Raw genomic sequence first — 12,126 nt, forward strand, 5'->3', positions numbered from 1 at the left:
GAGTCAGCTATCTTAATCCCATCATCAACACAATAGAACAAAGGGACAAATAAACTGTAACACATTCATTGGGAGTCTCAGTGCAGAGTTAACCCTTTTTGTGTTGCTGGATTCACACCCTGCACCTTTAATGGGCAATGGGAAAGATGTGGCATATAAACTCCACACATACATCAGGGTTAATAGTTCCTTGGAACCCCAAGAGGTCTGAGGGGGGTCTCCATAGTTCTAGGTCCATAGTCAGTAGGAAGGAGGCTAGCCCCCAGGCTCCTCCAACAGCCCCCGTGACGGTTCAGTCCGTCACAGCGCTCAGCAACCTTCTTCACCAAGATTGACCTGTGGGGAGCATACAACCTTGCGAGAGTGAGACAGGGGGATGAGTGGAAGACTGCCTTTAGATGCCGCTATGGGCATTTTGAATACTTGGTGATGCCCCTTGGGCTATGTAATGCCCCAGCAACTTTCCAAAGATTCATTCATGACATATTACGAGACATTTTGGTTGTTTTCGTAGTGGTCTAACCTCATGACATCCTTATATAATATCCTGACAGAACACCGGGATCACGTCCGGGTCGTATTAACCGGCCTCCGAGAGCAACGACTGTATGCCAAGCTGGAAAAATGCTTGAGATTCAGGAAGTAGATCTGTAAAAATTAAGTCAAGGCAACTGGACTTGCTGTATTTTTCTTGAAGGCGTTTCACTTTCTCAATTCAGAATGACTTGTACAAAAATTATCTGGGAATAAATATGGTGAATGTTGTTCCAATCCACATAATCTGTTAGTTGCAACCAGGTGTTGATTGCATTTGCACAATTGGAGCTAGGAGGTGTTAATAACCTGCCCAGAGAGAAGTGTTAAAACAGCATTGTTTGTGCCAGACAATAGATGAAGCCTGACCAGAAGGTTTGGCTCTTCTGGTGTAGCTGCTGTTTCACCGACATACAATTCTGAGGACTCCTCATTGCACTGGACTGTATACACAATGTTGTTCATCTTGTGTTTTGGTGTTGGGTATTTTGGGTGAACCAGTTGTTGTCTCAGTGTATTGCTGGGTTTAAAGCAGACAGGGATGTGATGTTTTTTAAAAACCCTTCTGAGTTTCTCAGACAACCCAGCTACATATGGGATGACCAAATTCTTCTGTTTGTCGTGCTTTTCACCCTCACTGATACTCTTGGGATTCTTTCCTCCTTCTTTCTATTTTGACAAACACCCAGTCTGGACCCCCAGCTCAGAGGCATAACAACATTATGATGGTAGTAGACGTCTCACCAAGATGTCACACTTCATAGCTGCCAATGGACAAACCGCACACTTGTTCATCAAGGAGGTATATAAGTTACACAGATTACCCAAGACCATAGTCAGTGACAGGGGAAGCTAATTCACGTCCAAGTTCTGGGAAGCATTTTGTGAGCAACTTGGCATTCAGAGAAACCTGACCACTGCCTTCCACCCACAGTCCAATGGGTAGACTGAGTGAACTAATCAGACTTTGGGGCAGTACCTTCGTTGCTATATCTCTCATTTACAGGATGACTGACTACCCTTCTTGTCTCTAGCTTAGTTTGCTTACAACAACCAAGTCCATCGTTCCATCAATATGTCCCCCTTCTTCACGAACTATGGTTTCCATCCAACCATGCTTCCCAGTTCTCCTGTTCCTTGCCGCATTCCAGATGTAGAAACTCACATCAAGAATATAACCGATATGTACGTTTTTTTGAGACGAACATTACAATCAGCTCAGAAATTATACAAGAAGTACTATGATAAATTCCACATGGCAGAGCGGTCACTCAAAGTGGGGGAAAAGGTGTGGCTGTCCACTAAGTATTTGAAGCTCCAATGCCCCTCCAAATGTTGGGTCCCAGATTTATTGGACCGTTTGCTATAGAGAAGATCGTGTTGCCAGTAGCGATGAAACTTCAACGTCCAAATAGTTTTAGAATACATCCAGTGTTCCACATCTCTTTATTAAGGCTTGATGACACTGCTTATAGGATTCCAACATCGCAACCTGGTCCAGTAATAATACATGGAGAGGAGGAATATGAAGTGGAGGAGCTTCTAGATATAAGACACTAAAACACTAAACCCCATGGAATTGGGTGGAATACTTGCGTTGGAAAGGATACGGCCCTGCAGAAGATTCTTGGGTGAGCGCTTCTGATGTGCATGCACCATCCAACGTAAAAGCCTTCTGACTAGGGTGAGTCCTATTGGGGTGGTACAGGGGAAGTATTCCAATGAATTTCGATTAATTTACGATTTGTCCGCTCCTCATTCTTCACATGTTCCATGTTTAAATTCCTTAATTTTATCAGAAGATTTTTCACTAAAATATGCTTCAGTGGATCAGGCTATTCAGGTTATTCTTCAAACAGGTAAGGGTTCTTGGTTGTCTAAGGCGGATATTTCAGATGTGTTTAAATTACTTCCTATTAAGCAAACTCTGTGGCAGTGGCATGGCATTAAATGGCAAGGGATATATTATTTTGGCACTAAATTAACTTTTGGATCCAAGAGCAGTCCCTGGCTGTTTGATTCTCTTGTGCAAGCACTAGAATGGATTTTGTCTAAATCACAAGGTTGCCAGGAAGCCATCCATTATTTGGATGATGTCTTATTGATTGAAAGCCCTAGGAGGGCCCTGAAGGATTTACAAGTGCTATTGCAAGTTTTTGAACAGTTAAATATTCCGGTAGCTGCTCACAAAGTAGAGGGACCTGCCCAAGTGATTACCTTTTTAGGGATTACTTTAGACACAGATAAGTTACAAGCTAGTTTGCCCCAAGATAAATTACATAGGATCAAACTGGTTATCCATTCTTTAGTAGCATCTCACTTTTGTACCAAGAAAGAATTACAGTCTCTACTTGGTATGCTAAAGTTTGTGATGAGAATCATCCCACAAGGTAGGTAATTTGTCTGCAGGTTACTAGCCCTGTTCCAGCAAGCACGGAATCAGCTTCGTCAGTTCGATTGGACGTAAATGCTCGAGCTGATTTGATCATGTGGGATCAGTTTTTGAATAGTTGGAATGGGATATCCATGATTGTGCCTCAGGCCTGTAACAGACTTACCTCCGCTCGAGGCGATCTGGCTCCTCCCACTCCAGCGCCGTCACCTTGATCCGTCTCTGTCACGACGGCAGTGACGTACCGCTCCTTCACGCTCACGTCGGCTGTCGGATAAAACGGTGGGGTTCTCAATTACTTGGCGTCCTAGTGTTGTTGAGGACGCCAAGCAATCAACCCCACCGACACTACTTCACTCTCCATCCTAAACTTGTTGCTGTGGATTATTCTACCCAGCTGTACTGGGGGACATTCCTAAGGGGAAATATATTTCTTGAAAATTATCTCACCCAGAAGCTATACGAAGGGAGCTGGGGAGCTGCTGTTTCCTCCTAAAACTGCAAATACTCTCCACAACTACTGTCACGTTGTTATATCATTGACTGATGTGCATGAAGTACAAGTCCATAATACCATGCTGTTATACCACTGTTTGATGTGCATGAACTACAAGTCCATAATACCATGCTCTTATACCATTGATTGATGTGCTTGAGCTACAAGTCCATAATACCACGCTGTTACTGATTGATGTGCAGGAACTACAAGTTCATAATACCACGCTGTTATATTATTGATTGCTGTGCTTGAACTACAAGTCCATAATACCACGCTGTTATACCACATGAGTTAATTTTTACCTAACGTTGTGCTACAGCTTGTAGCCACCACTGGACTATGTATCTGCCTATATTTACAATTAGGTGGGTTTTCCCCCAGGGTTATTATTTCTTATTATATGATACAAGTTAAAACACAATTGGGTCAAGGGTTGCACTGAGTCGCCTGCATGAGGTAATGCAGCAAGAGACTGTGCATGACTCAACATTGTAAAAATACCCACGGTGTATGATGTTCCACAGTTAATGCGATCGCTCTCAATTACCATAGAGTGTATGTTGTGGAACTGTACCTTAATCACTGTTACTCCCTTACATAACATAACAGAGTTGTGTGACTCATAGTGTGGTACACTGGTCAGCCCTAACCTCTGCAGTTGAGATCCTGATCAGAGAAGAGAACCTCGCTCGATCGACAGTATCCTCCCCTATGTTTTTTCAGATGCTGCAGCATCTGTGGGTTTGCACTCACTGGATGGCTAGTTCCTGGCCAGCAGATGTATTTTGGATAGCTATGTTTGTACAGACATCCGCCCGTTTGGAAATATACCCCATAGTAGTGGCAGCAGTGATCTGGGGGCATCAGTGGTCAGAAAACATGGTGGTTTTCCATACGTATAATTTAGCCACAGCGGAAATCATCAAGGCCCAAATCAATAGCTATCATGGCTTTCATGCGTAAATTAACATGACAGCATTACAGTATGGTTTCCATTTCAATTGCATGTACATAGAAGGGTTGAGCAATATTTCTGCTGATGCATTGTCACGTCTTGACTTTCTTCATTTCTTTTTCCGGAATCCAGAAGCAGATCCGGTGGGCACACCAGTGCCAGATTATCATCAACTAGTGATGGATTGAATTAATTACTGGTCACAGCAGTGTCATTAACCCTTTCGCTGCCAAGGACGTATGGCATACGGACCTACAAAAGTGCTTCCAGCTGGCCAGGTAGTTTGTAAATAACTGGGTAATAGTCAGTGTACCCATTGCACTCCTTACCGCTAAATCCTTGATGAATGGGTTGGGTGCATCAGTAGTCGACGGATGGCCACCGTCCAGGTGGCCGTTTTTTCACTTGTTCTGCCTGATGAAGGGGATCCTGTGTGACCCCGAAACGTTGCAATAAGTGTATTGTTGCATGATGCATCAATAAAAGACGTTATCTAGAATTCCTGAGGGCTTATCACCGGGCCTGGGATATCTATTCTATATTTATCCTATAATACCATCTGGTTATACCTGGCAGGGGTGCAGCATTTCTTATCCCTTCAAAACCCTGTTTAAGCCATTCCGAAGGGCATTCAGAAAAATCACAAGGTTAAGTGAATCCGATTGCCTATTTTAGGTGATATTTTCTGTAAATTATCTGATGTACTTTCCCTTTCTCCATTTGGCATGTTTAATAGTTAAGTGCTCGAAGCAGCTATCTATTTGGCTTTTTAAGACCTGGGGAGGTGGCACAATCTAGGTCAGGTGCACCCGTATTAAAGCGTTTCGTCAAATCAAGAAATTGTTACTTATTGCAGTTGCCCTGTAATAAAACTCGTCAGGTGGGCCCTGGGCATGTGGTCAAGTTCTTTCCGATAGGTAATGCCTGGTGCCCATTGGCAGTTTTTGATCAGTTAGGTCACACACTCACTCACCATTCTAGAGATAGTCTTTTGCTTCCCTTTCTGGTTTTCCCTCTCTCTACTAGTCAATTTATTAAGCATATTCATATTCTTTTAGCAAACCTTGGCTTGAATACAGTTCAATATTCAGGTCATTAATTCCGTATAAGAGCAGCATCAGCAGCATCAAGGAAAGGCATCCCAGCACATGTCATCAAGCATCTGGGATGATGGAACTCTTCTTGCTACACCAGATATATTCCAGATCCGAAAGTAGAAATGGCCCAAGCATTTACTAGTTTGATTGATTGAAGTGTTACAAGTTACATTAAACATACATTATTATATTCCTATAAGTGTGGTTTTTGCCCCCTTTTAGACATATTGTCCAAGTCACACCTTAGGTTGCGGTACGTAGGGGTTTTACGCATTGTGGCAGCAGGCAGTTAGGGATGTCTGTGTTCAGGTGTAATAATTAAGTTCTTCCTCTAGGGGGGAGTGCTGAGAGGGCTGGAGGTTCAGAGGTAACAAGCCCAGCTGAAGCTAGCTGGCTTGTTAGGGCCTCTAAAAGAAGTTCCAGCCTCCTAAGAGAAGAGCCCCACCCTAGAACTAGACTGTGTGTCTGGTGGACTGGGGAGCAGACAGCCTGTGTAGCAATCAGCCTGTGTGGCGAACGAGCAGCCTGTGTGGCAATCTGCCTGTGTGGCAAACGAGCAGCCTGTGTGGCAATCCGCCTGTGTGGCAAAAACAGCAGCCTGTGTGGCAAGAGGCAAAAGGACAAGCCGGTGTGGCTAGTGTTTGAATACAGCCTGTGTGGCCAGACATTTTGTTAAAGGACCTTCCTAAAGTCGGTGAGACTGAAAAGTGTAATTGTTGCTGAAGAAAAGCTGTATGTTGTTTGAAAACCCCTGCGAGGGTAAACCTGTGTGGACTTTTGAGTTGGATTCAATAAAAGTGGGCACAGAAGCCCTTAAAACGAGGTCATACCATTGAAAGCTAAATCTCACAGCATGTTCGTGTCCAGACTCTGACCACAAGTAGGAAGGCTGACTATTGGCCAGCTTGAATTTGTGGGAGGAGGCTGGCCTGTAAATACGGCCACAGTTCTCCTACTCACAGTCGGATCGTGTCCTGGTATCCCACCCACCCATACCTCTTTTACAATACATTTGAGTTTGCCCTCTTTTAGGCATATTGTCCAGGGCGACCACGGCAAACCTCAGGTCTCGGTATGTAGGGGTTTTACGCATGTTCATGTTCAGACTCTGACCACAAATAAATACAAATCCTTGATGTCTATAAATTCCCCTTGTTGCAGAAATACGTTGATTCTATGCAAACCTTTTGGACTGGTAGAAAGGTGTTTAGAACCTTCTGTTCCAGGATAGAGCGAAGACCTGCCCTTGGTTTGGGAACCATGAACAAGTTAGAGTAAAACCATTAAAAGTGTTCCTCCTGGGAACTGGAACAATCACTCCCAAGGAGCTGCAAGACAGCATAGAGATTCCTAAGTCTCTACAGAAAAGACAAAAATGTCAAAAGGCATGAAGCACAGAGAGAGGAAGGACTAAAATTCCAGTCTGTATCCCCAAGACACTATGGTGGAAATTTATCAAAACCGGAGCAGACAAAATCTGGAGCACCTGTGCATGGCAACCAATTAGCTTCTCTCTTCAGGTTGTTCAGATAAGATTTGAAAATGAGAAAGAGTGGCTGATTGGTTGACATGCACAGCTGCTCCAGATTTTGCCTGCTCCAGTGTTGATAAATTCCCTTCTATGTCTTTGACCCGAAGATCCCTAATGTCCCAAGATCAGTTGGTAAAAAAGGCCGACAGACATCTCTGTTTGAAGAAATGAGGGCATTGCGAGGCTGACTTGGTGCCAGGCTTAGCAGGTTTAAGGAGGAAGGAGCTCTAGGTTTTGGATTTATGATGAATCCATGAGGATCAACCCCTTGTCATGCGCCATGCACTTAGTCGACACTGCAAGTGTCTGGCATTTGCCATCAAGACAACAGTCAGTTGCATGGCCACACTCACCAATGGAAAAAAGCCTTAAGCAAGCCCACCAGCCTTTTGTCTACAGGCTATTTTAAGACCAGAATTTCCTCAACCAGTGCTGTCAGGTACTTGTAAAGGCAAGAGATAGCCCGATCCACCACCAGAGCCTTACACTTTTTTTGTGATAGGCTTCCTTAACAGGATATTACTGAGCAATCCTCTTGAGATGGGTTACACACCTTGTCTGGACGTGACCAGTAGGGTCGGGCTGGATGCTCGAGTCGAACGTGAGTTCGCCTCAAACATTGCTAGTTCGTGTGTTGCCGAACACACGAACTATAAGGGTGTTTGGCGGTCTATTTGACCGCTGAACGCCCCACAAGGCAAAGCACCTTGTGAAGCCCTAATTGGCTAAAGGCTTTGCCCAATCAGGGCTCAGTACTCTGTGAGAGCCATGATTGGACAAAGTCATGATGACTTTGCCCAATCATGGCTCACCTGTAAGGCTCTGTTCACACCTAGGCATATCGAATATGCGTGTTTGTCGCGCGTTCAGTGACGCGCGTTTTTATGGCAAGGTGTGAACCATACCCATAGAAAACAATGGGATTGTCGTGTTTGAGCGTTTTGTAGAGCGTTCGTAGAGCGTTGAACGCGCTACAAAACGTACAGGTGTGAACCAGGCCTTAGATGACGTAAAACTGTTCACAGTTGGGCAGAGTTAGCTGTAACTGCTAGCTCCGCTCAATTGTTTGTTTTCCCGGCATCTGTCAAAATGCCATGTGGCGGGTGTTCATTGCGAGCATATGGGACAGCGGTCATCTTTTTTTTATTATTATTATCTCTATTCTATGTATTTTTTTATTGTTCTATTTTTTATCTTGTCGAGTCGTCATCGTGGACAACGCTGGACATCGTGATTGACCCCTGATTACGTAGATGGATATTTTATTTTATTTTTTTTACAATAAAGGACTTTTTTTCAATTAAATAATTTTTCAAAAAGTGTTTTTTTTACTTCAATTGTATTACCAGGGGTGATCCTGGAAAAGAACCCTCCCAGTGCCGAGGGCATGTGGCCTAGTATGGGCTCTGCTAGGCCTATGCCCGGATAAAGGGTCTGGTATGGAATTTTAGGGGGGATTCCCCGGAGACAATCAATTAACCCATGCAAGAAAAGAGCAAAGGACGGTCGCAAGCACTAACCTATGCGCTGACCAAAGAAGTTACTTCAGACCATATATGGAAAAAGATGTAAATACTTTTATTGATAATATAAATGATGCATAGAAAAATATTGCACCATCACCCAATACCACCTTTAAAATTGACAACGTTGTCATTTCATTCATGTGCAAAACATTCACTCCTGAGCGGTTAACCTTGTTTCTACCACCTGGGGTATGAGCAGTATCTCTAAGAATTGATCTGCCCATCAAGCATATGTAAGGTAGCTCACTTCCATGTGTGTGTCTCTACATCACAACTCCACAGGCTTTTTTTTAAAAAGATGGCATATACCCTCAATAGTGAAATAGACGACGAAATAAAAGAAGAGTTTAAAAGAGGAGGGGCCAAGATACAAGAAACTGAGATGGACATAAATAAGAGATTCGGACAACATAAAAAACTAATTTTAAAACACCTAAATCGCAAATGGGACAGGATGTCTTTAGAATCCTATATTAGAGCTGCGATGATCCCGAGGGGTTTAACCCTTTCGCTGCCAAGGACGTACGTCGTACGGAGCTACAAAAGTGCTTCCAGCTGGCCAAGGGTAGTCCCGGCCGAACATCTACAGAATGATAGATTCTTAGAGAAATGGAAACAACAATGTATAGGACATGGCCTGGAAATAATGAAGCTGATAGTGGAGGAAGAGACTCTACAAATGAGGGACTTAGAACGACAGATAGAGGAGAGTACACAGGGACTGGACCCCTTTAAGGAACATGATGCTTTCCTGAAACGAAATTACTTCCTGAAGAAGGAAGTGGAGAGAACCCAAAGGAATGAGATCTACAAAACAATCCAAATTCCAGCGGGATCTTGATGATTGGGAGAAATGTCAGATTTTTTATCTAACACAATGAAGGGGGCGGAGCCAATCTAGAAGATTTTTTTCATAAAAGTAGGGAGAGATCATCCAGTGAGAGTGAAAATGAGGGAACCAAAAGGTCGGTTAGTTTTTTAGGCGAATGAGAGAATACCCGGAAGTACACAAAGGTGGTCAGGGAAAGACAAGAGGGCAGAGGAAAGGGTGTAGAAAGAGAGGTAGGAAATCGCACAGAGGAAGTGGTTTCCACCAGACTGAGAGGGAGACGGAACTAAACTCAGATCCCATACAGGAAAAGGCAGAGGAAAAGCAGGGAAATTAAGTCATCAACTTATCGAATTTCCCTTTAAAAATAGAATTTATTAGCCTCCTTAAAAGAGGCCTATCCTTCTCCCCTGTGGAGGGGATGAATGAGTTTACGATCTTCAAGGACCTAAATCTCTATCTGAGAAAAGTATATCTAAGGTGTTTGCATACCAACAAGGAGACCTTATGGTCTGAACAAACAAGTACATCAGTAACTGATGCAGATAGACAGGCCCTTGAAGATCTTAACGCACTATGAAGAGGAGGAATGTAGTTCATCCAAAGCCTCCCCAGAGATAAGAATGACCCATTTATGTACTAAATCCCAGACCATGCCAAATCTCACTAATAATCCACACTTGAGCCTCTTCAAGGACCTAGTACATAAGGACCTTAAATTGAACAATTGGTCGGTGAAAGGGGAGGATAACCTTTCAAAGCTAGAGAGAAGGGCCCTACGAGAACTACAGGAAACGCCGGATATTGTCATTAAGATGAGTGACAAGGGAGGGAATGTAGTTCCAATGTCAGAAGACATGTATGTGAGAGAAGTTAAATGACTACTCTCTGATGTAGAAACTTATGAAATATTAGACAGTTCCCCATTCCAAGATTTGACATTGGAGTTCAATTTTAAACTGGACTTGGCAAGAGAAGTGGGACTGCTAACTATCAAAGAATTTAAATTCCTAAGAACGAAAGAATATAACATTCCCACCTTCTACATCATCCGCAAGATACACAAAAATAAATCCAACCCCCCGGGTAGGCCCATAGTCTCAGCAGTACTGGGTCCATTAGAAAATCTAGGAAAGTATTTGGATATACTTCTCAAAGACTTGGTCTTCGAACTGCCCTCCTATGTAAAGGACACGGGAGATGTACTTCAAAAACTTAATAATATGAAGATCCAAAAGGGATGCCTTTTAGTCGGGATAGATGTAGAATCCTTATATACCTCTATCCCGCACAATTGTGGATTAAAGGCAGTACACCACTTCCTTGAGCAACACTTCCCACAAGCAGCAGCCCAAAATGAATTCCTAGAGGAGCTGCTGGAATTTGCCCTCAATAACTTTTTTTCAGTTCAATGGCCAATACTATACCCCAAATTAAGGGGACCTCTATGGGGGCCCCCTTGGCACCAGCCTATGCTTGTCTTCATCTGGGTCTATGGGAAACAGAGGAAGTATATGTCAATAATTTGTACCTGAGCCATACGAGACTTTGGCTCAGGTACATTGATGATGTCATCATGATATGGGTGGGAGGGCCCACAAGAAAGCCTGGAGAACTTCATGTGCGAACTAAATGTGAACAAAAACATACGACTGACATACACAGTAAGTCAGTATGAGATTCCATTTTTGGATTTGTTAATAAGAATAGAAAATGAGGAGCTAATAACAAATACCTTCAGAAAGGCAACATTCGGCAAACACCATCGTGCATGCCACTAGCCATCACCCAAGGTCTCTTATACATGGGATACCCACGGGTAAGTTCCTACAGGTTAAACAAATCTGCTCTTGGGTTTCCGATTATAAGAAAGAATCTAGTGAAATGTACAACAGAGCAAGAGGATACTCCCGTAGAACCCTAAGGAACAGTAAAACCAAGGTTAACCAGAGATCAAGAACACAGATTTTGGATGAGGGAGCGAAAATAAAAGAAAGAAAAAACTTTGAGGACCCTGTCCTCCCAATATGGTTCACAATGGGAGGAACTAAAGAAAATTCTGAAAAAACACTGGCACATATTACACCTAAATCCAACTCTGGGAGAAATAGTGGGCCCATACCCCCAACTAGTAGCCCGCAGAGCACGTAACCTACGGGACTAACTAGTGTCCTCAGAATATAAATCTAGTACAAGGGAGACGTGGCTAGGTGAAGAAAGGTCTAAGATGGTGGGCATGTACCCATGTGGGAGGTGCCAGATTTGCCCGTTTGTGGAAAGAAGTGAATCATTCCACACAAGTGATGGGAGGAAGAGCTATCACATAAAACAATTTATTAATTGTGCAACAAGCAGGGTAATCTACCAACTGGGCTGCCCCTGTGGTAAATATTATATTGGTAAGACGAAATGCCAATTACGGGTCAGACTGTGTGAACACTAAAGGGAACACTTAAGGGATATTAAACATTTTCACAAAAAAACAGTACATATTGATAGTCCCATCGCTCAACATTTTGACAAATACCACAGGGGCAACCCAGAAGGGTTAAAAGTAAAAGGGATTTATGTACTAAATCTTTCAGCAAGAAGGGGGGATTTCGATAAAATCCTTAAACAAAAAGAAAAAATGTGGATGTACAAGCTGGACACTCTAGCCCCCAAGGGATTAAACACGGAGTTTAATCTACAAGTCTTTCTATGAGTAAGCTAAGGAATCTCAATAATATATACTTAATTAGTTCAATAGGACTACATTTAATT

At 43.1% G+C, this 12,126-nt stretch overlaps 1 protein-coding gene across 1 annotated transcript in view; it reads right to left on the reverse strand.

The window, feature by feature from the left end:
- Positions 1-2,378: 2,378 nt before the first annotated feature.
- Positions 2,379-12,126, reverse strand: part of LOC108800782 (A disintegrin and metalloproteinase with thrombospondin motifs 3-like) — a 106,838-nt gene continuing 97,090 nt past the window's right edge. The window contains exons 4-5 of the mRNA XM_018572782.1: positions 3,093-3,193; positions 2,379-2,411 (exon numbers count right to left, since the gene is read on the reverse strand). Of these exons, the coding sequence (XP_018428284.1) occupies positions 2,379-2,411; positions 3,093-3,193 (134 nt within the window). The remainder of the gene's footprint in view (positions 2,412-3,092; positions 3,194-12,126) is intronic.

Source organism: Nanorana parkeri, unplaced genomic scaffold, assembly GCF_000935625.1.
Source record: "Nanorana parkeri isolate BGI_ZX_2015 unplaced genomic scaffold, ASM93562v1 scaffold2132, whole genome shotgun sequence".
Lineage (NCBI taxonomy): Eukaryota > Metazoa > Chordata > Amphibia > Anura > Dicroglossidae > Nanorana > Nanorana parkeri.